The following is a 27,070-nucleotide window of genomic DNA, read 5'->3' on the forward strand; positions in this document are numbered from 1 at the left end:
GCATAGCACTGAGATTACAAGTGCACTTTTGTTTCTTTTCTATCTTAGAGTTCACAATAGTGGAGCAAAGGCTGGCTCAAACCCTGAGAGCTCACACTCTGGTGTATAAGCGGGGCAGAGGGGCACGCTGGGAAGACTAACAGTTTTCTTCAAAGCCCACCCCTAGTGAAACACCTCCAACAAGGCCACATCTCCTAGTCCTTCCCAAACAAATGCAGCATCTGGAGACCACCAAACCCCCAGCCCAGCTTTTCTGTGGTTTCTGGGGATTGAACCCGGGTCCTCCTACCTGTGAGGCAAGCAGCTTACAAGTGAGCCCTCTCTTCTGCCCATGGTCATTTCTTTCTTCCAAATACTGATTTTGAGATGGAGGCTAACTGCTGTCCCAGAGATGCAGGTAGAAGCTGAAATGAAGAAGTGTTTCCCCAAGGTAATCATCCTTACTTGTATAAGAAATAAATTGTTATTGTCCATTTTTGTATAAGAAAACCACCGTGTTGTACCAAATCAGTATGCTGGCACTTTTTGCCCTCTTTCTATGCTGGCGTATTTCTGCAGAATTGTATATTAAAAACTGTCTCTTTTCTTAAGTCTCTTGAATGTGCTGTTAATTTTGCCAACATGGGGACACACGTTGATAAAATATTAACACTTCTTCAACTCTACCTTGAGTCTGGGGTGCATAAACAGAGTCCTTAGTATGGGGAAGAATAATTTTTCTCTTGACAATTGGCCTCTGAAGCTCTTCCTGGAGATGGATTTGTAGCCTTCTACTGATATGTTTGCCTGCCGTGACCTGTTGCAGCTGGTTCTCTGAGCCTCCCAGAAGGGCTCAGAGTCGTCAAAGAGCAAGCTGGGCTTGGCTGTTGTCTGTGTCATCCATCTTCTCTGTCAGCACTAGTTGGAGGATACACATTCCCATGCAACCCAGGGGTTTAAAAGTCAGCGGCAGAACATTCTGACATTGGCCATTCCCACACCTAAAGTAAGCCATGAGGTTCAATGCCTCATTGTTGTGACAGGAGCAACTTAAGAAATGGTTCCCTTTGGCTCTGGGTTTGAGGATACAGACCATCATGTCAGGGAAGGTGGGGATGTACAAAGCTTGAGGCGGCTGGTCACGTCACATCCACAGTCAAGACGAAGACAGAGATGGACGCTGGGGCTCAGCTCACCTTCCACTTTGTGTTTTGTCCAGGACCCCAGCCCATGGGAGGGTGCTGCCCACATTCTGGGTGGGTCTTCCTCAGTCCAATCTAGGAACTCCCTCACAGACAGGCCCAGAGTTCTGTCTCTACAATGATTCTAAGCCCTATCAGGTTGGCAAGATGAACCATCGCAAGGTAGCCATAACTCATTAGCCGGGTGGTTGTCAGTGGTGGCTTAATGCAAGGAAGATGGAGTAATAGGAGAACATGGCGAGTGGCTTCAGCTGGCTACATGGCACGAGAAAGACACATGTTTTGGTTTTGAGACAGGGTCGGGTGTAGCCCAGGCTAGCCTTCAAGTCACCATGCAGCTGAGGATGAGCTTTTCCTCTTCCTGCCTTTATCCACTGAGTGCTGGGATTCCAGGTGTATGTCATCACACCTAGCCAGAAAAATGGCGTTGCAGAACTGCAGAGAAAGACGACTTAACCGAAACCTTTCCAGAACCAGAAGAGTGGAATAATGCAAAATTTTATATAATGCAAATTTTAATATCTAATATGAGTGTGATCTTTATTTTGATACATAGGAAGACTGAGATTGCATTGTGGCGACAATACTCTCGGAGATATCAAGGGACTATCCGGTGTGGTGTGTGTCTGTATTGGTGTCTTCCTTTATCACTCTCTGCCTTTCTTCTAAGACAGTGTCTTACTGAGCCTGGGGCTCAAGGATTTGGCTCACTGGCTGCCAATATGCTCCAGGGATCTTCCCTTCCTCAGTTTCCTAGTGCCAGGCACACAGGTGCACACCTGGCTTTCTCTGTGGCTGCTGATATCCAAACTCAGGTCCTCGTGTTTGTTCAGCAAACTCTTACTCGCTGAGCCGCTCGCCCAAACCCATGACCGCCATATTTAACAAGCCAGCACAGTTGAGTTTATCTGGGTGTAAATTATAAAGTGAGCCCATGGAGGAATACAGAACTGGGAGTCTTTTTCACCCAGTGACACTGTTTGACTTGGGGATGTTGGACAGATGCAGGAATGCAACTTTATTATTTATAGAGAACGTCAGGGTGCGTTTTAGCAGATCTCAAGCCACCAAAGTTGTTTATGGCTATCTGGCAAGTATCCTCATGACATTGCATCTCAGTAAAGAAAACTTCACAACAGCCAGAACAAGCCACCAAAAAATGTAGATGATAAATGTGAACAAGCCCACTGTGTAACCTAGAGGAAGATGGATGGAGATGCTGTCCAGACTTCAGAGAGGCTTTGGTCAGACTACAGTTATTCCTCCCGAGAGCTACCCCACAGTAAGAAAGCCACATGAGCGACTTCAACACAAATCCTCAACTTTTGACATTTTGTCCAAATTCTTCTATGTGCAAAGGGGAACATAGAGTCCTTTGAGTCCCCCTGTCCGGCTGTGGCTGTCAGCTTGGCACAGCCTAGAGTCATGTGAGAGGAGAAGCTTCAGTGGAGTAACTGTCTGGATCAGGTTGGTCTACTGGCATGTCAGGGGTGGGGGGACTGTTTTTATTGTTAATAGACATAGGAAAGGCCAGCCCATTGTAGGCGGCACCATCTCTAGGCAGATGAACCCTGAACCATATTAGGAAGCTAGCTAAGTATAAGCCTTCCTTCAAGCCAGCCAACACCCAGCATCCTCCATGGTTCCTGCTGTACTTCTTGGCTGTGAGGTGAGTCCCTTATTTGGAGGTAATGTTGCATGGAATATCAAACATCCCTGCCTTCAGGTTCCTGCCTTGACTTCTTTCAGTGATGGATTATGACCTGGAGTCCCAAGCCAATATAAACCTTCCCCCGTCTAAGGTGATTTTGACCAGAGTATTCGTTACAGCAACAGAATGAAGCCAGAGTCCTGCCGTCTGGAGGTTTAGGTTCTCCCATTGCTTTCCCAATTCTTCATGATGCAGGGTGGGTCTTCGGTAAACAAAATGGCTATCTTACTGAGACATTGTAAGAAAACACATATACAGCACTGGGAAGATGGCTCAGATGGTAAAGTGCTTGCCTCCTAAAGCTTGAGGACCTGACTGTGATCCCAAGAATCCACATAAAAAAAGAGAAGAAAGGCATTGGCCTTGTGAAGACTTAGCTCGAGACTCCTTACTCTCTCTTCTGCTTTAGACTCTATGCATGATACCCAGTGGGTTTGCAGGAGAGTGGGGCACAGAGATTTATAAGGGGCACAGTGATGGTCAATGCTGACTGCCAACATGGTAGGATCTAGACTCCTAAGTAGGAGACAAACCTCAGGGCACATCTGTGAGAGTTTCTAGATGGGGTTAACTGAGAAAGGAAGACCCACGCTGGATGTGGGCAGCACCATTCCATGGCACTGGCTGGAGTCCTGGACTCAACGGGAAGGAAAGCAAGCTGAGAGCTGGCCTTTCCTCTTTTCGTCTCCTGACTGTGGTCACGTGTGAGCAGCTGCCTCATGCTTCTGCTGCTGTGCCTTCCCCACCATGATGGACTGTATCCTCGGACTGTGAGCCAAAGTACATCTTCCCTTTCTTCCTTTACTGTCACAGAAGTGACATAACTGACAAAGGGCCCTGAGTCGTGTCTCTTTTACCTCCTTCAGGCTCTACCTGGAAGCTGAGGGACTCTGACACCATGCTCTTCTCAGCCTCCTGAACTAAGAGCTGAAGTGAACTGCTCTTTATAACTCACTGGCATTTTATTATAGCAACAAAAATGGACAGAGACAATACCTAACACATCAAACATTCGAGAAATGCCTGAGTGACTGACTGGCTGGATAAATGAATGAATGCTGAATAAAGAACCCATCTGAATGATACACTGGAGCACTAAGGTGGCCTAGGATTCACTCGGAAAATGTCTATTCAAATATGTCATTCTAGTAGTGAATGGTTTCGATTGAAAGAAGCAAAGAAGGGTCTGAATGGTTAAACGTTGCCTATGAGACTGTAAAGGGCAGAAAGTCTTGGGAAGGTACTGCCTGCTGCCAGGATGTCTGGAGGAGAAAAATAGCGTGTTTATCTTTTAAGAGGTTTTAAAAAATATATTATGCCATTATAAACAGTAACTCAATTAAGTAAATTGTTTAGCTGAATTTTTCATTCTGAATACAAGTGAGACGCATTATGTGGAAAATAGCTTGGGGGAGGCCTCGAGGAGGGTGGACGTCTCTCTCAAGGACCGGTGACGGATGTCCACAGTGTGAGGCACCCTGATTGCACCGCTTTCTTAGACAGTCTTTCCCCTTTCAACGCATAAGCCCTGCTTATGACCCAAATGAGAGGTGGTTTACAGAGACTGACAGACAGACAGACAGACAGACAGACAGACAGAAAGACAGACAGACAGACAGACAGACAGACAGAACTATACATCAGGCTCAGTGGGCGCTGTGCTTAGAACATGGAAAAACCCCTGATCCCCTTCTGTGGTGTGATCTGGAATGTTGTGGAGCTTTTAGGAGGTAGGGCCTTGCTGGATGATGTAAGTACGTCAAAGGGCGGGGGATTGGGGTGGGCTTCAGGCACTCATGCCTCACCACTTACAGTTCTCTTTAAATGTCCTGTGTATGGATGAGGATGACCGGCCAGCTTCCTGCTCCTATGCGGCGCCTTCCCTGCCTGCTGTCACGTCGTCCTGCCTGCTGTCACGTCTTCTCCTGATGGACTCTAGCCCTCTGACCCTTTTCCCCCTTAAGTCTCCTTTTAGGGCATTTTATCATAACAAAAGAGGGAAGGAGGCCAGGGGAGGGAGCTGGGGTTGAGAGGTGAAGTTCCCAGGAGAGTAGGCATTTCCTATTGGTGCAGAAAGACCAATATTTGATATTTTTCAAGTTAAAATTCTATTTTGTTATTTATTGAGCATGTCACATGTGTGCCATGACATGTGTGTGCAGGTCAGAAGACAGCTTGTGGGAGGGAGCTCTCTCCTTTGACCATGTGGGTTCCAGGAATGGAACTCAGTTGTCTGGCTTGGAAGCAGGTACTTCTCACTGGCCCAGATTTCAATACTTTTCTTTCAGTCACCAGCTCTCTCTGCGTAACCTGAGCTGAGTATTTCAAGCTTTAAACAACCAACACAGCCACTCTGTATGGACAGCCAGCAGCCAAATAGCATCTCCTTGACATCTCTAGGGCAGATGGCACTATGCCTGCAGGTAGGTGTTTAGTATCTGCTGTGAGATAGAGAGCTGGGAGATAGGTCGGTTGGTAAAGTGTCTGCCTTTCCAGTATGAGGATGGAAGTCTGATCCCCAGAACCCATGTGATAGGAAGTCAGGCGTGGTGGTGTGTGCTTGTGTGATCCTGGTGCTGGGGAGGTGGAGACAGGCAGATCCTTGGGCTTTCTGGCCAGGTAGTCTAGCCTACTTGGCAGTTTCAGGCTAATGAAAGACCGTCTCAAACAAATAAATAAAAAGTAAGCAGCACCGGAGGAACAATGTCTGAGGTTACCTTCTGACCTTCCTCCCCTCAATACACACACAAACACACACACAGACACACACACAGACACACAGACACACACACAGACACACACACACACACACACACACACACACACACCTCACAGGATGAGATAAACACTGGGCCACAATTGGAATAATTAGCCATTTCCTCAGCAGGAAGGGCAGAATCTGAGATCTGAGCTCACTTGCTTTCCCTTCTTCTAAAGACTGGTGAGGAGAATGTGAGGGTTGGGGGAAGCCATGTGAGCCAAACTGGTCTTGTAGACACAGTCATGAGTTTTGGCCTAATTCTTCAGCCCCTCCTGTCACACTCTATTCCAGGCTAGAACAGGCTGCTGTTGTCTTGCCTGCCATGAGCAGGTCCTATGAGAAGGATATCTCAGGTAGCAGAAAGAGGGCATGGGGAGAGTCAGGCTGTTCCAACTGATTCTGGATCCAGCCAGACCTGGCGAGTTCCCCGTCTTTAACAGTATTTTCAGCTGGTTCGTTTGAGTTGTTTGGATCACGTTGTCTTGTCTTGTGTTGCTACAGATCCTGTCTAATGGAGGTGGAAGGATGAACTTCGTCAGAAAAAACACAAGTGTATGTTTTCTCTTGTGGGGGGTGTTTGTGTGGGTGGGGGGTATGCACATATTGTGTGATGTGTGCATGTGTGTGTAGAGGTGTGCACAGGTGTGCATGCCCATGTACTTCCGTGTGGAAACCAGACAAGTTTGCTGGGTGGCTTCTTTTATCATTTGCCCCCTCATTCCCTTCAGATAGGCTCTCCCACTGAACCCGAGTGTCCCAGTTTGCTTCCTGACTGCTATGATAAACACCATGACTAAAAGCAACTCAAGAAGGAAAGGGTTTATTTCATCCTATAGCAGTATGTCACAAAGGAAGCCAAGGCAGGAACCTGGAGGCAGGAACCTGGAGGCAGGAACTGAAGCAGGGGCCATAGAGGAGCGCTGCTTCCTGGCCCACATCCCATGGCTTCTTCGGCTTGCTTTCTTAGACAGTCTAGCACCATCTGCTCATGAGTGGCACCTGATCAGTGAGCTGGGCCCTCTCACATCAATCATTAATAATAATAATAATAATAATAATAATAATAATAATAATAAACCTCACAGGCTTACCTACAAGTCATTCTGATGAAGGCATTTTCTTAGCTAAAGGTCTCTCTTTCCAGCTTGTATCAAGTTGACAAAAAAACTTATCAGCACACTCAAACTTGTCATTTTTCTGCTAGACTGGATAGCATAAAGACCCTGTGACCCTCCTTAGTCCATCAAGTATAGTACTTGAGTTACTCGTGCATGTGATCATACTTTTTTTGGTATACACTTGGGATTTGAACTCAGGTCCTAATGCTTGTGCAGCAAGCACTCTTACCCACTGAGCCATCTCCCCAGCCCCATACTGAGTCTAGCTTGGCCATGGCTGGGACGGTGTGACATGGTTCCTACCCCTGAAACAGAGCCATCAGGGTGTGGGCCTCCATGAGTCAATGGTTGCTGTGGGTACAGGGATTGTTTGTATGAAAATATATTTTTTACTTCATGTTACTCCTTTGGGAAATATTTTCCCTGCCAAGGTTATTGGGACAATGTTCTCCCCACCAAGATTAATAACTTCATGATTGTCAGAAATAGCACTTCCTGGTGGCAAGGGTGTTTCTATGTCTCAGCAAAATGGTAAAGGCTGAGACCTTCAGGACAATCCTTAAGGCTGTAGGAAAGAACTCTGAAAACATGAGTTCAAAATATATGATTTCATAACTATGCAAAATATAAGAATGCAATATGAATAGTATTAAGGAGCTTCAAAGAGCTAAAGGAACAGAGGCAGCTGCACTATGAAGCAGCTTATCAGAAAGTTATAAAGGAAGAATATAAAGAGATTTAGGGAGTGATGATAGCAGGGCAAGATCCCATGCAGAAAAGTTGTGCTTACAAAGGCAGGCAGATTCTTGAGTTTAAGGTCAGCCTAGGACAGAGGGAGTTTATATCCAGGCCCAGGCATAGTAGGAATGGTAATTTTAGGGCAGGATTCCACCCAGCTAGCTTACTGTCTATGTTTAACAAAGGAAGGCAGATTTTTGAATTCTATTGTAATGTTAGAAAAAAAAAACCAACATGTGTTTGCTGTCTCTTACTAAGAATCAAGGGGCTGGGGTCATGCTGATCCATGGGATAATTAAAAGGGAACCTGGGGTAATGACTGAATTACTATGTAAATAAAAGACTGGGCTTTTAATCTGCAAGAGATGAGCTATTCAGAAGTTTTAGAATTACAAGAAAAGAACACACACACATACACACACACACACAGAGAGAGAGAGAGAGAGAGGAGAGAGAGAGAGAGAGAGAGGAGAGAGAGAGAGAGAGAGAGAGAGAGAGAGAGAGAGAGAGAGAGAGAGAGAGAGCGCAATCTGGGAAGCTGTCTTGAGCAGTACATAAGACATCAGCTTGTAACCCACAATTTGACTTGAGTCATTTGTTTCCCACTCCCAGACACCCCTTCCTCAGAACCCCTCTCCGAGGCCAGTCCTTTACAGCCTCACTTATATCTTTCTTAACTTTAACAAATTATTTATGTGTATATGTGCATGTCTGTCTGCAGAACTGAAAAGAGGGCACAGGATCCCCTGGAGCTGAACTTAAGGTGGCTATACGCCACATGGTGTGGATGCTAGGATCCGAGCTGTGGGCCTATGCGAGAGCAGCACGTGCTCTCTGCTGCTGAGCCATCTCTCCAGCCCTGTGTTAACTTTCCACACCCTGCGGGGTCTTCCTGGTTCGCTTTGGGAACTCACCTCTCTCCGAGGAAGACATCTGATAGATTTATAAACGTGGGGAAGTCCAGGTCATTCAAGACAGGGTAGGCATGAATGGGAACAAGCAAGGTGTCGTCTCCCTGAAATTAGTGTGGAGAAAAGGTCAATTTAGTGTTTGGAAAACTATCATTTTGAACTTTAATCTCTCAAGAATTTCCTTAGGAAACCTCGGTGCTTTAAGTAAAACATTAGACATCCTGGGTTTCTTTTGTGCGTGTCTGTGTGTGGACATGTGCATGCGTGTCCATTTGCATGGGTGTGTGCACACATGTGGAGACATGTCCAAAGGACAACTTAGGATATCACTGTTTCGGTGCCAATCACCTTTTTATTATGTAGAATGGAAGTTACCAAATAAGCAAGATAACCCCAGGGGTCCTCTTATGTCTGCTTCCTCCTCCTCCCAGTAACAAGATCCCAAGTACATACCAACATGGTCAGCATTTAAAAAAAAAAAAGTTTGTCCCAGGGATCAAACTCAGATCTTCATGCTTGCATGGTGAGTACTTTACCAACTGAGCTGTCTCTCGACCCCTAGGACAAGAGACATGTTTCTCTCCACAACAACAACAACAAAAAAGTCATGTTTCTTAACCACAAACAAAGCACAAAGATGTTCAAATCTATCTTACTACAACAATGTTCGCTTTTGCCCGTAGAAGCTAAAGGCAATAATCTTCCCCCTGCTGCTCTATCTGCTTCCCCCTGGGTGAGTTATAAAAGAAGACCAAGAGAAGATCTGGTCTGCAAGGCAGAGTGGAAAGCCATTCAGCTGAAAGAGAGCACAAAGGCCAATTCTAGGTCGCTCTAGTTTGGCTGTGACCTTGGAAAAGGTCTTTGATTTCTCCACGTCTGTACGATCCTCAGCAGTGTGGATGTAGTTATACTTTGCTCTGAGGATATCTTTAAAAGGCAAGACTCCAGCTTCAAGATGTAAAAAGCACTACACTGTATTTACTTTGTGACCATATCCAGTGGCAGAAAATATGGTCTGGGGCTCAATACCTAAGCTTCTAGACTCTGTATGAGATCACAGAACTGAATATGGGGCTATGAAATATTTGGTAATAGTAAAAGGTTCAAATGCACGAGGACTAAAAAATAAATTTAAAATCAAATGTTGGTGAATCTGAGATGTGTCTAGTAATACTTGCCCATGGTTCATCTCCTGACATCACGGCAGCCTTGGTTCTGAATACAGGGCACGGACACTTGCATCATGTATGCCCTGAGTCCTAAAAACGCCAGTCAACACCGTCTGAAACACTTTGGCTCAGATCCAAGACTATGGCATAGGATTAACTGTAGAGTTTTTATAAATTGTACATATAAAGTATTCTGCAGAGTGTTTCTACAGAAACATAGCGTTTTAATTATGGAAACGGGGTCTTCATTTTTATTGTTTCCCCTTGACAGTGAAGCTGTCTTATTTTTTTCTTGGTTACTCCCCAATCAAGTGGCAAGTGTGGCTTTGGACTGTATTATGTTAGAATGCTCAGGGCTTTTTGTGTATGTGTTTACTTGGTTTTTAGTTTGATTGTGTATGTCTTTGCACACGTGTGTGTTGGCATGCATGCCTGTGAATGGCCAGGGGAAGATGCTGAGTGCCCTGCTCTATCTGCCTATTCCCTGGAGACAGGGTCTCTCAGAGAACCTAGAACTAGGCACTCCTTGCAATCCTCCTGTCTCTGTCACAGCATGGTGCTAGGAATACAGGTATGCACACTCACGCCCAGGTTTTCACGTGGGTTCTGGGAATTTGAACTCAATGTTTTAACCACAAAACTGTGCCCCTAGCCTTGACTGTAGGTGAATGAAGAGACCTGGCACAGGCTCCTGAGAGCTCAACCACCAGGCGCTTCAGGCCAATAGGCTCCACCTTTCCAAGGACTGAGGACTCCACGCCTGTCTGCAGACATCGCTGGAGTCTTGGGCCAGTTGCCAGTGTTTATAACAACAGAATGGGGCTCTATTTATTTTCTAACTCTACACTTAAAGGAACACACAAACGTTATTTGACAAAGCTTACATAGGGCCCCACCACTACAGGATAAATGGAGGCTTGGCATAGGCAGTGGGGGACTGCAGGGTAGTGTCTTCCCAAGGTCCCTGTGGTCTAACCTCTTCCTAGTTGAGATACAGGCACAGCTCTGAGCCTACAGCCTCACACACCACTCAGAAGGTGCTGAGGGGTAGCCCTGGCTTTCTTCTTCCTGTCAGGTTATGATCTGTTTAAGTGTCAGGCACAGCTATCGGGGAGAGACCTACTGTGCAGAAGGTACAGCTGTGGGCCATCTGGCCTCTTACAACACTGAGAACCCACAGGTTCGTCCAGCTGCCCTTTGTCCTCCTTCAGGATCAGGATACGAAGTATTGCCTACCCCCCTCCCACCCCCAACAAATAACCACTTCCAGAAACTCACCTTACAATGAATGCGGATGCAGTCATAATAGTAACGCCACTCATCTGGAGAAAATTTAATAGTGACCTTGAGTGACAAGCCTGGAATGAGGCGATGCTCCTGGAAGGCAGGTAGGCTGTGTTGGGACAGGCCCTGGACCCGACAGACAGGAGCAGCACTTGGGGTGGCATGGGGGGAGTCAGGAGAGGAATAAAGGATGCACCCACTCCTGCCCTAGCAGGCCTGAGTCAGAAACCACACTCCTCCCATACCTCCCTCAGCAGGGAAGGTGACCCAGGGAAAGTACCTTCTTCTCAAAGTTGATCTGAAAGTATTTGGTCTGTGGTGGTAAAATATGAAGGTGTGTGTCTTCATCCGAAATATTGGCAATATTCTGGGTGAGAGAAGAATGAGTAAGAATTTGACTTATTTACATAGTCTCTTCATTGTTTACACCTTAGTATTTTAAAATTTTCAAAAGACATGAAATATGGGCTAGGAGATGGCTCAGCCAGTGATTTCCTTGCCAGACAAGCATGTGGAACTGAGTTCAGATCCCAGCAACCCATGAAAAAGCTATGGCAGCAGTTTGTACCTGTGAACCCTGATGCTGGGGAGGAGCCAGGAGAACCCCTGGGGCTCCCTGACCAGCATGTCTAGAAGAATGGATTAGCTCCAGGCTCTGTGAGAGATTCTGTCTTTAAAAATATGGTGGAGAATGACTGCAGAAAACACCCATGCCCTCTTCTGGCTTTCTCCTGTATACATACGAGTGCATGTGCTTACATTCACACGTGTGTGCATATGCCACACATGTGTGTGCATGTGTGCGCATGTGCACACACAAACATCCTACCTTCTTACATATGTGTGTTATAGATGTGTCTATGTGTTTACATGTAACATGTTTAATATGCTTGTTAGCACACATCTTAAAGTAAGACATGTAATACTTTTAATTTAAAGTTCTAGATTGCCAATTGATTATCACAGAGGACTTTGTTAGGACTGGAGAGGTGGCTCAGCAGTTAAGGATGCTTTCTGCATTTACAGAGGATCAGGGTTCAGTTCCCAGCACCCACAGCTGGCGGCTTACAACACCTGCAACTCCAGATCCAGGGAATCTGAGGACACCCTCTCCTGGGTGCCATGGGCACTAGCACTCAGATGCATATACATGTCCCCCATTCCACCCCCACATGTAAGCTGGCTCACAGCTGCCTGTAACTGCAGCTCCAGGGCATGCACAGCCCTCTTCTGGCTTCTGAGGGAACTTACACACCTGGCCCACATTCACCCAGACAACTCTTATATATATGAATGAAATAAAGAGATGACCTCCTTGATTTTTGTCTAAATCTTGCATTCATGGCCAACTAATGACTATAGTAAACAAATAAGTGTGGTTCAAAAAAAAAAACCAAAACAAAACAAACCCATAAGCATAATGACACTCAGGCGGAGTGCGCTGTGAGGCGGGGGGCGCCGTGGCCATATTGTGCCCTGCATCCCCAGGCCCTGAGGAGAAGACACTGCTACTTATGGTCCTAATTTCTAGAAGCAATATTTGGGGAAGGGTAGAGTTCTTAAAAGCTGTGTCAGAGAGTTGAACAGTATTTTACAGAAATCCCAAGGGCACCGCCATTGTAGGTTAATAAGTTTTGTCTGGGCCTATAAACACACTGGGTGTCTCCTAGGAAACGTGATAGCTTATTAATTAACAAATATAATTTCTGAGGCAAAAAAGAATCTGTCCCCAAAGGGAGGAAAAAAAGAATACCAGGGGCCTTGGGTTTTGAAAAATAAAAATAAAAAAGTAAAAACAAATTAAAAAAAAAACCCACAAAGACCATTATTTAAAATTTCAAAGTAGACTGAGGCACTAATATTAATATGTATGCAAACAGATGCTTCAGACCCTTCAGATCTGCGTGGCCTCAGTGTTAATGAACTGAGCTCAGTCATTCCACTTGTGGGCAATCTGCATAGTTTCCTGTGCCAAAACCTAGAAACGTCCTTGTCATCTTCTGCAAGAATGAAGACCATTCTCAGCAACCAAATAACCCACATTCCGGAAAATGTCCACCTCACTCTGAGGGGATGCAATGCCTGTGAACCCTTCTGAGGCACTACAATAACATCAACGTAGGGCTGAGTCTCCTTGAAAGGAAAAGGAGGCTCCAGTTGAGCAGGGAGGAAACATACATGAGCTGGCTGCTACCAGAACCATCTGGAGCCACGTCCAGATCAAGTCCCAGGCTGTTAGACCCAGCTTTCATTTCAAGACTGAGCCCATGTCTGTGCCCACGTCTCCATCAATCCCGTGGTTCAGAATGAGGGATCTTTCGGTTTGAACCACAGGGTTTGGCACAGAACAGGTGTTGTGTGTTCCATAGATCAAGCCTAGAAAGACGAGTTAATCCTTGAAGGAAACACTATTGTACTTGCTCTGAGTTCAGCTGCAGTTACAAGCCAAGAATGTGAGAAAGGTTTTAGATACTGTCAGTGTTTCTGAAAAAGAAATGGTACAGCTGGCTGAAGACTGAGACCTTAATACACAGCTGCAGAGTCCTGAATAGAAGAATGACTAGGGACATTTTTTGGCACAATGAAGACTTCTACTGATTTGCAGGGACGGGGAAACCTTAGTAAAACAGTCAGTGTTCTCCCCTTGTTTGGCAAGACTTGTCTTGAGATTGGTGCTGCCCACATGTGAGTGTGAGGTCATCTACTGGGGCATAAGAAACTTACACACAGAAAACCGACTCTCCCTCCCCTAGTGGCCATCAACTGCCAGTAACTCCTTCAGCCCCAGCTGGGGCCTCAAGAGTCTTTCCCCAGACCTTGTTGGAATTTTAACTGGCTGGATCTTACGAAGGTCTTGTGCAGGCAGCCATAGCTGCTGTGAATTCAAATGTGCAAAGGCAAGTCATGTCCAGAAGATTTTCTCTTCCCCATTGTCTGGCTCTTCCATTCTTTCTGCCCACTCCTCATTAATGTTCTCTGAGCTTAGTGGGTGGAGAAGCAGGTCCGTGGAGATGTCTCTTCTGTGGCTGAGTCCACGCCTGCTCATTCCTAGCACCTCGGACAGTTACGAGTGCCTTTGACAGAAGTATAAGGTAATTGCTTTGGGCTTCTGCTTAGCTTCACTGATGAGAACAGGAAACTGGCTTTCCCAGTGTCTCCCAGAATGCTGTTAAGATGAAATCATATTGTACTTTTATCTACTTTTGTTTGTTTTAATGTGCTTTAGATGTCACACTGTCCTCGGTGCATGAGTGAATTGCCAAGTCAACCTTGTGTGAGAGTGAGCTCAGAGTCTTTCCTCTGTTCACTGAATGTCTTCTGCGTGTCAGGCATTGTGCTGGACAATGAGGAAGTAGCAATGGGGGGGGCGGGTGCGGGGAGGGAAGCAGGCGTGGGGCTGCTCCAGCAGGGCAGAGTTGACGCTTTGGATCGTAAGGATTTAATCTTTAATTGTGTGTACACGTATGTCTTTGTGGGGGTTTATGCACATACATGTGGATGCCAGTGGAGGCTAGGAGAATGTGTCTGACCCCCTGGAACTAGAGTTATAGGTAGTTGTGAACTGACCAACATGGGTGCTGGGAACCAGGGTCAGGCCTTCTGCAGGAGCAGTACGCACTCTTAATTGCTAAGCCATTTCTCCAGTCCCCTCATGTTGTTTATGTTAATATCTGAGTCCCAGCTCACATGGTAAAAAAAGAACAGCAAGATGAGGTCAAAGCCAGAGCTCTCTTCGACATGCTCTGGTCCGGGGTCAGGCCTAAGTCAGTCATTCTGGCAGAGAGAATGTGTACACTGCAGTGACCACTGCTGCCCGGACCTACACACATCTCTGGACAGGCATGACACCTCTCCAGAGCAGGGCAAATTGACTCCTCCTACCTAGGATGTCCGAGGAAAGGGACCTCCCCTCCCCTGGTGTTGTGACCACACTGGTTTGGAGGGACACCGTCCTTGAATGCCATCCCGACTCCATCATTCGATCCCTTGTGTACTGGAACCAGGGGTTCTCATCTGGATAGCCCCTTCTCAGAGCTATTGTGAAGCCCATACCCTGGTCCCTAAAGTGGACAGGAGGGTCACAGTTTTAGAAAGGGTGCTGAGAGGGGTCCTTTGGCAGAGTGGAGTTCATTTATTCAAGGACACCGATGCCCTTTCTAATTTCTTTTCAAGGAATTGCCTTTCTGACTAACATGCATGAGCATTCTCTCTCTCTCTCTCTCTCTCTGTGTGTGTGTTCAAGTACTTGTATGCATGTGTGTGTGTAGGTCAGAGGTCAACCTTGGGTGTATTCTTTAGTCACTTTCTAGTTTATTTTTTAAATTGTATTACACGTCTTTGTTGGGAGGGCCAGCGTGTGCCACCGCACCAGTGTGGAGCTCAGGCAATTTCTAGGAATTGATTCTCACTCTGCCATGGGGGTCCCAGGGAGCAAGATCAGGCCATCAGTGTTGGCTACAAGTGCTCTAACCAGCTGAGATTCCTTGAGGGTCCTACCTTAAATTTTTGTTGCATTTATTTACTTATGGGGGGTACATGTCATGGATTGCTTATAGAGGCCAAAGAACAAGTGGTGGGAGTCTGTTTTCTGTTTTCTCCCTCTTCCATGTGGGTACCACGAATTAAACTCGGGTTGTCAAGCTTGTTGGTAAGATTCTTTACACACAGAGACATCTCCCTGCCTGCCCCCACTATTTTTTTTTGAAGTAAGATGTCTCATTTTTACCAGGAGCTCAATGACTCCACCTTCCCAGCAAATGGGCTTCCAAGCCCGTGTCATCATACCCAGCTTTTTGACATAGTGCTGGGAATTGAACTCAGGACCTCATGCTTGTACAGCAAGCACCTTACCGACTGAGCCATTTCCCCAGCCCCTGCTTTGTATCTGAATTAGTAACATAAAGGCTTCCCCTGACCCATGCCCTTAACAAGTACCTACCAGAATCTGTTGGTGCTCTTTTTCTATCTCATAGCCTCCAAAATGGACTATGCCTGGTCTGGCCTGGATGACCTTATTGTTCAGAAGCTTGGCATAAACCTCTATAAAAGAAAGGTAGACACATCCATCATGAGCTATCAAAGAGAGTATTGCACTGAAGAAGTTCTTATTTGTATGAACTGTCTTTAGTTTAGGGCTCTTTAAGCACAGTGGGTTTAGCTGCCAATAAGATTAATTCTGAATCCCAAAAGAAACCGGACTGAGTCTCCTTTTCTATTTAAAAAAAAATATTTAATTTTATTTGTCTGTCTGTCTGTCTATCTGTCTGTCTGTCTGTCTGTGTCTGTGTGTATCTACAGAAGCCAGAGGAGGATGTCCGATCCCCCAGAGCTGGAGCTCCATGCAGCTGTGAGCTGCCTGGTCTAAGTGGTGGGAATGGACTGAGTCTGAAGAGCAGCAAGTGCTCTCGGTAGATCAGCCTCCTCTGTCCCCTCTGTTCCATGTGTGTTCATGCGTGCATACTGTCCATTACAGTTATCTGCTCTCCACATATGCCATGCATGTCTTTGTGTGTGTGTGTGTGTGTGTGTGTGTGTGTGTGTGCTTGTGGAGGTCAAAGGACAACCTCTGGGGTCATGCTTCATGTGCTGTCCACTTTTCTCTTGATTTCTGAGACGAGGTGTCTCACAGGCCTGGAACTTAGAAGATAGCCTAGGCTAGTTGACCAGTGAGCCCCAGGGAACTGCCTGGCTCTGCTCCCCTAGAGCTGGGACGGCAAACACACATCACAGAGACGTGAGTTTTCTTGTTGTTGTTGCTGCTGCTGGTGGTGGTGTGTCTGTGTGCGTGTATTTTACAGGGGTTGTAGGATTTGATTCGGGTCCTTATGGATTCAAAGCAAGAACTATACTGGCTGGGCCATCTTCCTAGCCCACGTTACACATGTTTACATAAAGGCTGCAAAATGAGAATATGAAAAAAAAAACCAACTTGTTTCATAGTTAGAGTTACTATTGCTGTGATAAAACACTACCGCCAAAACCAACTTGGGGAGGAGAGGGTTAGTCTGAGTCACAGCCATTGAAGGAACGTGGGACAAGAACTCAGGCTAAGCAGGAACCTGGAGGCAGGAGCTGATGCTCTTTGTGGTTTGCTCAGCCTATTTCTGTACAGAACCCAAGGCCCCCAGCCCAGGGATGGCCCCATCCACAATGGGCTGGGTTTCTATCAATCACCAGTTAAGAAACTTCACTCCAGTCTGCCTTCAGTCTGATCGTATGGAAGCATTTCTCAACCGAGGTTCTCTCCTCTGGGATGACTTGAACTTGGGTCAAGTTGACATTAAACTATCCGGCAGACCTTGGCAAAAGGTTGACAAATATTGGTATAAAAAATGGCTGGAACCCTCTCCCCTCTGGAGCCACTGGCACAGACACAGTCACTTCAGGGTGTCTGAAAGTGACATGTGACACATTATAACACTGAAACACATACCCTTGGTGGAGATTTGAGATGCCAATGAAACATGTATTACATGAAACTGTTAAACCTTATGTAACAGATAGCATTTGTGAGAGAAAACCAGCTCCATGAAAATGCTCCAAAAGCCTGCACTGAAACATAAAAGCCTCACTCTGCATACTGGGGCCTTTTGAACTTCTAAACTCTCTCACTGTTCTGATCTACCTACCCCTTCTTTGAAATATGCTGGCTGTCCTCTCTGCCCCTGCCCCATTGTGTGTGTGTGTGTGTGTGTGTGTGTGTGTGTGTGTACATTCATGTGTGTTCCTGTGGAGTGTCATTCCTTAGAAGCCAGACCCTTTTCTAGCCATGGGGTTCTCACCTTCCCCTAGAACTCCTATTCAACTGTGCTCACTGACCAGTGAGCCCTTGATTCTCCTGTCTCCACTTCCAGCCCTGGGATTGCACGTGGTTTCCCATTCCTGGCTTTCTAAAAACTCGGGGTCTGGAGGTACGAGGCAGGTCCCCGGCTTGTGCGCTTCACTTTATTGACTGAGTCACCCCCCTCCCCGCGCTCTAGCTCTCAGATACACCTGCTCCTGCTAATTTCCATGTCTCTGGTTCCTTGTTCTGAGTCACAAGAACCTGGAGTCCCCCTGGAGGTGCCTTCTAAACCCTAACTGCACCAATATGGAGCTGTGTCTCCCCGCCCCGTGTGGAAGTGGAGCAGAGACACACAACTGGTGCACAGCTGTTCATCAGCGGGCAAGCGGCTCTGGCCAGTGAGCTGATCGCTTTTTTCTCTTCCTTCCTTCCTTCCTTCCTTCCTTCCTTCCTTCCTTCCTTCCTTCCTTCCTTCCTTCCCTTCTTCTTCTTCTTCTTCTTCTTCTTCTTCTTCTTCTTCTTCTTCTTCTTCTTCTTCTTCTTCTTCTTCTTCTTCTTCTTCTTCTTCTTCTTCTAATTCTTCTTCTTTTTTTTTAAAGTTGGGGTCTCCTGTACCTCGGGCTGCATCGAGCTCACTATCTAGCCAAAGGATGATCTTGAACTTCTAATTCTGCTGCCTTCATCTCCTGAGTGCCAAGTTACAGATGTGAGCTAGCTGCCACCTGCGATTTCCACGGGTGCTGGAGCTGGAAGCCGGGGCCTCACGCATGCTGGGCAAGGACTCTTAACAACCGAGCTACAGCCCTGATCCATTTCAGATAGCTTTCTAACGCTAATTTTTTTTTTTTTTTTTTTTTTTTTTTTTTTTTTTTTTTTTGGGTCACAAAGCAGCATGCTGTGCTCCTGCAGGTGAAGTATAACAGTGTAACAAGAATAACTTTTCAGTTTTAAGCTGACAAAAGAGCCCACGACGGAACAGAAGCATTTCTAAGGTTTAAGGTGGGGCTTGAATGATTGGTGCGGGTGTGTTGGGGGTGTGGTTAGTTTTAATTATAACCTTGACACAACCTACAATGACCTGGGAGAAGAGTCTCAGTGAAAAGGACTGTCTAGACTCTAGATTCTAGATCTAGAGTCTAGATAAAGTTATTGTAGAGAGAATATCTCGTGTCCTGTGTGGATGCATCACCTGCCAATTAAAAAGCCCGCGGCCTATGGCTTAGGCAGGAAATAGAGGTGGAACATCCAGGAGGAAAAAAGAATTCTGAGATAGAGCCAGGCAGGAGATCTGCCAGGGAAGATATGAGACAGACAGATACATGGTACCTGGGCACAGGTAACCAGCCATATGGCAGAGTGTAGATTAAATTAAATGGACTATCTTAAGTTATGATTCTAACCAGAGAAGAGCCTAGCTATTTGGCCAAGGTACTTGTAAATATATTTTGAGTCTAAGTCTTATTTCTAGGAGCATGGGGCTGGGAGGAAGAACCGGGGCCCTAACTTCAACAAGCTGACCTTGCTGACATGTCTGTGGTAGGCTGTCTTGATGTGGGAAGACCCAGGCTGAAACTGTAGGGGACCATTCCCTAATTTGGGGTCCTGGACCATATAAAAGAAACCAGCTGAGCACGAGCACGCATTCATTCTCTCTCTGCTCTTGACTCTGGATGACATGACTGGCTGCTTCAAGTTCCTGCCTTGAACTCTTTGCTTTGATGTGAGCTGAAGTAGACCCCTTCTCCCCTGAGTTGCCACTGTCAAGGAATTTCACCACAGCAGTGGAAACGAAACCAAGATGGGGTGATGAACATGTTGGTGGGGAGCTGGCCTGCTGAATTCCCCCTCCTCCCTGCTGAGTGCCCCCTCCTCCCTGCTGAATGCCCCCTTCCCTGCTGAATGCCCCCCTCCCTGCTGAATGCCCCCTCCTCCCTGCTGAATGCCCCCTCCTCCCTGCTGAATGCCCCCTCCTCCCTGCTAAATGCCCCCTCCTCACTGCTGAATACCCCTCCTCCCTGATAAATTCCCCCTCCTCCCTGATGAATGCCCCCTCCACCCTGATAAATTCCCCCTCCTCCCTGCTGAATTCCCTGTCCTTCCTGCTGAATGCCCCCTCCTCCCTCACAAGGTGCCCACTTCCAGCAAATAGTGGGACCTTCCCACATGTCAGCTTCTCCAACTGAGAACAGAAATAGAATGTTTTCAGAAAGTCAATGTATGACTCTAAGATGAAACCCGTGCAGAGCCATAGTTATCCTCTCCCATCAAGTTACAGGGGTTTCCAGAGGCTCTTCTGTGGTACACACAAAAGGGTGAAGTGTCCCTTGTCTGAAGGAGCAGAGTGACCCATGTGGCTGGGGATGAGTCAGATAAGACATGTGGATGGCAAAGGTGTCTGGTCAGGCAGCTGGCGGCGAGGTAGGAAAGAGAAACAGAAAAAAAACTGGGGGACTTGAAAAGGAAGAGGAGCCCCTCACCCTAGCTAAAGCCTCTTATCAGCACAGAAGCAAGAGTCCAGCACAATTTACAATTGCCTAAGGCCTTTCTACCTTCCCAGCTATAAACCTGGACTTGCCTGAGAACATTATCAGAAGCTCATCGACAAGGAAAGGACCGTGGGAACCCGCCTTGCAGACCCCATGGTTTCTTGTTTTACTCTCTCAGATTATAACCCATCCAAGAGTTGCTGGAGTCACCTTGTTATGTCTCCAGAAGAGAGAGAAAAGGACAGAAGAGAGTTCTTAGCAACCTGTTGAAATGTATCCAAAGAGCCACCAAAAAGGTATCCTTGTCTACTAACAAGGCAGTTAATTACAGCTGTCTGTCCAGGAGCCCGCCCACACTTGGGTTCATGTTCCTCCCTGTGACTTTCAGGGAGTTGCCTGCATCAATGCCTTTGTCTTGTTTTCTGCCGAACACCTCTCTTTCTTTTAACCCTTGTGCCAAAGACATCAGTAAGATATATTTTTTAATTAAAATGTATTTTATAATAATATACTATATCTGCTTCTTAAACTGGCTACTTCTGAACATTTTTCTGTGTCAAAGAAATAAATCCTGGTTTGGGCCAAGTGAGGTCCCTAAAGATTAGGGCAACTCCTCAGGCTGCTGAGGGTGACAGTGTCCAGCCCCTCTGTCTTCTCATGCATATCAGAACTGTGACTTTGTCCAGTATACAGAGAGCTGTTGAGAGTCTTCAAGCAGGGCAGAGACGGGGGTTCCAGAAGGGAAACCAGGAGTGTAGATACTGAAGTAAGAAGCATAATAGTCTCAAGACTGGCTAAGGATGGAAATTGTCTGTGGTGTCACAGGCAAATAGTGGACACTGGAGGGTGCTCCTGGAGGGTGTTCCTGGAGGGTGCTCCTGGAGGGTGCTCCCTGGAATGTCTAAGTTCTTACATCCCAGAGCTAAGAATTGCATCAGGGACAAGTGAGTGGCGGTAAAAACAGAAATAGTTTATTAAAAGAGAAAAGCATTTTAGGAAACGGAAGTGGGCAGGGCTGGGGAAATGTCAGAGGCTCAATAGTGGATGATGAACCGTCAGGATCAGGATTCTTCCATCCCAGTGTGGTGGGCTTTCGGTCATCTGAATAACAGTCTGATTTTCTCCACATGCCTGCGACATGTCAGCCTTGGTCGGAGAGTATTCCAGGCTTTCTCTGACATTGTTCAAGTGTTAACCATGTGTGTGTGTGTGTCTGTGTGTGTGTGTACTGTACAACCTTGGTTGTTACCCACTGTCCACATTGTTTTTTAAGGCAGGGTCTCCTATCTTGACTCAGTGAGCCTCGGGGATTCCTGATCCTCAGGGGTCTTCCTCAGTGCTGGGGTTACAAGTGTTTGATGTCCATGTTTTTTATGTGGAAGCTGGAGTTCGAACTCACGTCCTCATGCTTACAAGACAAGTGCTTTACCTACTGACCTCATGTGCCTCGCTTCCTGCTCTACTCTTCCTTACACAGTGGAACAGACAGGAACAACATGTGAAGAAATGGAAGTCACTGAACTTATGAGTAATTTTTACCACAAAAATCTTTGTTTGGAGGCAGGGGGATTGCTCAGCGGTTAAGAGCACTTCTAACTCTTCATGTGGACCTGAGTTTGGTTCTTAGCACTCATGCTGGATGGTTTACAAACACCTGTGACCCCTGATTCCAGGTATCTGAGGGGCTCTTATAGCCTCCATAAGCACATAAACACATACATAAATGAAAATAAATATATTTAAAAATCTACCATTTAAGCAGCTAGCTCTAAATAGAGTTACCAGTCTTAATAATAAAATCTATTGTGAGCCTATACATAGTGATACAGCTAGATCAGCATCCACAGTCCCAGCTTCCTGGACTCTGGATTCCCTGGAGACGTAACTCACAGGCAAGGGTTTGCTGCCCACTTACTAGATTCCAGAAGGTGGTTAGGCACTTCGGTTCTTTTCTTGGGTTCCTCCACCAGGCTCTTCAAGAGGAGGGGTGACATCTTATCAAAGGGTTCTTTTGCATGTTTTAGTTCCTGCATGGGGCTTTTTACAGCTGCCATCTCTTCGTGAAAAATGGAGCTTTCTGTCTAGGGTCAAAGGTTATTTCCTGGGAAGAAAAACAGGAGTCCTAGAATTATCATGAGAAATCACGCACATATTTCTTCTCAGTTTTTGACAAATGTACCTCTTGTCTCTACATGGTGTGCTGTGCCTCAGGCCTTCCCCGCCTCTCATCTACTGGACACTGCATTCCCACACAGGACTGTCTCATTACTCATTTGACATCACACACTATAACCCAATATGACAACATGCTCCAAACTCTCCCATGACTCTCTCGAGCTTTTTCTTAAATGTGTTCCTGAGATGATTTTCGCGCACATGATGGGAGGAGGGGGGAAGAAAGAAAGAACTCTCAAGGGCTAATACATTTGGAAAGTGCCCTAGTTTTCTGTTGTTAATGACAAAATATCCCAACAATAAATCAATATAGGGGGAGGAAAGGGTTCATTTGGGCTTCCAACTCCAAATCGTTAAGGGGAAATTGAGGCAGAAACTCAAACAACTAATCACATTAACACAAAAGCAGAGAGAAACGAATGCTCCTATGCTAGCTGTTCCCTTTTGCTTCCTAGCTTTCTTCACTCTTACACAGTTAAAAGCCTAGGGCATGGTGCTGCCCACAGTAGGCAGAGTCTTCTCATATCAATTAACAGTTAGATACCGAGAGACCAAACTGATCTAAATAATTCCTCATTCAGACTCTTCCCAGATGATTCTAGACTGTGTCAAGTTGACAGTTAAAAGTCTCCTTTCTGACATGTCTGCACATCACATTCACAGAGATGTGAACAAGGGTTCTTTCAACATATTGAGTGTTTTTAAGATACAGGCATTCACATGTCACCTTCTGGACCTGTCTGCTAATAGGAGGTGGTAGAGGGGTGATGGAGCCTGTAGGTGGCCTGGGGCATGCCTAGGATTCGGGGTCAAGACCGTTTTCAGTTGACAGTCATTAGAAATTCCACTTTCCTCAGAAACACCCATTCCCAACCCTAACATTCTCAATTGCTATTTTAAAGTCATTTGGTGTCAACGATATTGCCTTGAAACAAAACTTTACAAATTTCACATTTTAAAAACCTTTATTATTTTGTAGGACTGGTAGGGGGCAGAAGGTGTACTTGTGGAGGTCAGAAGACAACTCTGTGTAGTTGGTTGTCTCCTCCCACTCTTGTGCGGGTTGAGGGGATTGAACTTGGGTCATCGGGCTTGCAAAGCAAGCACATTTACCCACTGAGCTCCCAAACCCACATTTTCTATATTATCCACAACTCTTGACTCCTTCTAACAAGCCAAGGGGCTGCTTGGAGAATCCCCTGAAATTGAAGGTAAAATCAAGAATGCACGTTTATGGGTTTTGTTTTTTGTTTTCCTTGGAGAAGTCCCATAGCTTTCTAGAAGACACAAGAGAATGTAGAGATACCCCGAGGTTGTCAGCACAGTAGCTGTGTCACAATCATTTCCAGAAATTAGTTGGGCTGTCCTCTCCCCAGCGTCCTGTTCAGTAGCAAAGGCTCACAATCCTCAACTCAGCCTGGAGAACCCGCTAACACATATCTCCTCCCCACTCACACACCCCCTCTGCCTTCCAATGCCTGCCCCAACTTCACCGCCAACCCCTGCTGCTCTAGGTCCCATACAGTCATTATCTGTGTTTCTGGTAGGGTAAAGTTGGACTGGGCCACACCCTTGTTAATCTCCTCTTCTTTCAAGCCAATCCAAGCTGAAGGGGTGGTAGACTCACTCCTACCACCATCATTTGTTTGAGTCTCACCTCGCCCCCACCCCGACCCGATCCCTAGATAAATATCGAGGGGCTCTGCCTGGGGGCTCCCGCTGCTTTAGTAGCTTGGCGACCACCTTGGGACACTCGAGCCACTAGTCCGAAGCCTCTTACCCTGCAGAAGATAGTTCCGCGGCGGGCGCGCAGGAACCTACTCAGAGCGTCGCCATGACAACGCGGACGCTTTCCCAGGATGTGCTGGGGGACGAGCCCAAACGGCCCCCAAATGTGGGGGGAGATGGGCGGTTTCTGTTCTGGAACGAGAGTTAACTTCTTTGGGCTCTGAGCAGTTTGCGGAGCCTGAGAAAGACCAGAGAGCGTCACTTTACTATGTGGAAAACTAATGATGGATTCCCACAGGAGCAGAGAGAGTTTGGCCGCCCTGCGGGCTGGGCAGCTCGCAAGAGCAGATGGGGGCGGGGCCTCGGCCCAGTGGGCGGGACCTCCTGTCAAGTCTGCTTTTTTTCCCCTCCCAGTTTTACACTTTGATTTATGGTAAAGTTTATACACTAGCAAAGTTAGGCAGTGTGCTAAAAAGAAGCTCCCCTTCTCCCGCTGCAACCATGGTCAAATCTCAGCCGATCTAGTTTCATTTGTACTTTCTATTATTTTGAAGAAAGTCCCACATTGTCTTGCATACTTTAAAAAAAAATAGTGTATCTTTTATTTTTTCTTTGACAATTTTGTACATGTAAATAATGTATCTCGATCATATGCACTCCCAGCCCGGACCAAGAGCCTTCAATAAATCCCTCCCCCCCCCCCAACACACACGTTATCTTCTCTTTTGTTAATAACCCACTGACTCCAATTAGTGTCTACTGCCGGAATGCTGACCTGACCTTGTGCAGGTCTGGTGCAGATAAGGACGGCAGCAGGAAGTTCACGGTGCCATGGCATGTCACCGCCAGAGGACAGCATGTCACGGCACTCCTGTCTTCCTCTGGCCCGTCATTCTCTCCGCCTCGCTTCTTTGATTTTCCCTGAGCGTTGGGTCGACATAGTTCTATTTAGGCTGAGCACCCTGACCACTTACGAATCTCTGCATAAACCTGTGCCTGCTGCAGAGAGCAGCTTCCCCGGCCAAGGTTAAGGCTCTACTAACCCATGGGTATTACCACAAATTTTTAGAAGGCAGTTTGGCAGCATGCGGTTTAGCAAAACAGCAGGAGTAGGTTCTTAGAGTGCTGACTCAGCAGGCGCCAGCTTCTGACTGGGCTCAGGGCACCAGGCCTGAACTCCTACCTGTGGAGAAGACTTTAAGTCTAATCCAGAAGCCTTGGAAGTTTACAGCGCCTGCTCAACATTCTCTCTTTCCAGCGTCTCTTCTGGTCTCTCTCTTTTTCTGATGACTTGAAACTTGATGTTATTTGGACAGTCACATGTGAGGAGACTGTGGATTACAGTCTAGACGGTGTCTAACCTCTTGTACACTGTCTACTTCTACACCTGTTGTGCTGGATGTAACCCTTCCCCATCTGGAAAGGTTCATTGCCTTTTGTTAGTTTGGTCTGGTTTGGTTCCACTTTTCCCCCTGTCCTTACCATCCTTCCTATCTATAAAAAACAAAAAACAAAACAGACAAACAAAATAACTCATTTTGGGACTGGAAGGGTGGCTCAGTGGTTAAGTGTGCTTGCTTCCAAGCCTGACGACCTTAGTTAGATCCTTAAATCCGTCTGATGGAAGAAGAGAAGTGACTCCTGTAAGCTGTCCTCTGACCTCCACATGTCTTCTGAGGCACACGCACATGTGGGCACACACACAGACACTATATGTAAAAAATTACAATAACCTCGTCTTTTAACATTGGCACTGGGTAAGATTCACTTTCTATGCCAGATTTGAACCCCTGCTCCCCTGCCTCTACCTCTCACATGTTGGAGATGTAGGTGCCACCACACCCAAGCTCCATCTTTATCTCTTATAACAGTTATCTCTTTGTATGTTATACCACTCATTGTTTGTGTAATGCGCCTTGTGTTTAGTTTTGAGATAACCTCATACATCTCAGGCTGACTTAAAACTTTGCTATGTAGCCAGGGATGGCCTTGACGTTTTTATTTTTCTGCTCCCACCTTCCCAGTGTTGGAATTGCAAATATGTACCATCACTCTCCGTGTGTGTGTGTGTGTGTGTGTGTGTGTGTGTGTGTGCTGGGCTGAGAGTTTGGGGAGCTGGAGGGCGTGCTAGGCAGCTATGCTACAACCCCAGCTCTAAGCATAGGCCCCACCAGCAAAATTCTTAGGGAAGGGCCTCGGGTCTCTGGCTCTCCCATAGCCCTCGATGCTGTCCTTAGTCCACAGTGATTACTCACACTGGTTACTGTTGGCCGAGAGAATGAACATCGCCATTGGGTGAGCTCACAGGTTGCTTTTGTTCCTTCTTTCTTGTGCCCCAACAGAACAAGACTTCAGGAAAGCGGACAAGCACCCACCTTCCAGACCTCATGCCCCGTCCTCCAGCACGGCCTACAAGATGTTTCCATGCACTTACGGATGTGGATGTGTATTGGGCTGCGTGTAAAATGTGAACTGAGTGTCTTTCTTAGTAAGAATGTATTTCCTATTATACATAGAAAGTGCCCACGTGGTCACATAGCAATGAGCGGCAGGGCCTGTTGTCATATGTGGTCACTGTCTGTTGTTAATGTCCACTGTCTCATAGCAGCTCAGGTAGCAGCATCTGCTGCATCCAGGCTGAGCTTAGCTTGATGAATTTAGGGCTGGGCATGTCATCCAACTCTGGCTACCAAGACTCTAGCTCCTGGGAGAGGCCTGTAAACAGCGTTCTCTCTGGTAAGGACACACAGAGATATGCTGTTGCACTAGGTACTTTCCCCAAAGCCATGACAAAATGCCTGACAAAAGCTACTTTAAAAAGGATGGGTTTACTTTGGCTTAGTTCAGGAGTATAGTCCACCATGGGGATGCTGTGTCAGCCACAGGAGAGGCAGCTGGTCGCATTCAATCCTCAGCCTGGAAGCAGAGCAGATGGATGCTGATGCTCACCTCTCTCTCTCTCTCTCTCTCTCTCTCTCTCTCTCTCTCTTGCTTCCTTTCTTTTTTTTATCCCATTTTTTTTCA

At 46.5% G+C, this 27,070-nt stretch overlaps 1 protein-coding gene across 1 annotated transcript in view; it reads right to left on the bottom strand.

The window, feature by feature from the left end:
- Positions 1-24,231, bottom strand: part of Cfap221 (cilia and flagella associated protein 221) — an 81,074-nt gene extending 56,843 nt beyond the window's left edge. The window contains exons 1-6 of the mRNA XM_034513415.2: positions 24,099-24,231; positions 22,059-22,244; positions 15,813-15,913; positions 11,154-11,240; positions 10,868-10,966; positions 8,424-8,524 (exon numbers count right to left, since the gene is read on the bottom strand). Coding sequence (XP_034369306.1) covers positions 8,424-8,524; positions 10,868-10,966; positions 11,154-11,240; positions 15,813-15,913; positions 22,059-22,197 — 527 coding nt within the window. The 5' untranslated portion in view covers positions 22,198-22,244; positions 24,099-24,231. The remainder of the gene's footprint in view (positions 1-8,423; positions 8,525-10,867; positions 10,967-11,153; positions 11,241-15,812; positions 15,914-22,058; positions 22,245-24,098) is intronic.
- Positions 24,232-27,070: the final 2,839 nt, after the last annotated feature.

The sequence above is a fragment of the Arvicanthis niloticus genome, chromosome 10 (genome assembly GCF_011762505.2).
Source record: "Arvicanthis niloticus isolate mArvNil1 chromosome 10, mArvNil1.pat.X, whole genome shotgun sequence".
Classification (NCBI taxonomy): domain Eukaryota; kingdom Metazoa; phylum Chordata; class Mammalia; order Rodentia; family Muridae; genus Arvicanthis; species Arvicanthis niloticus.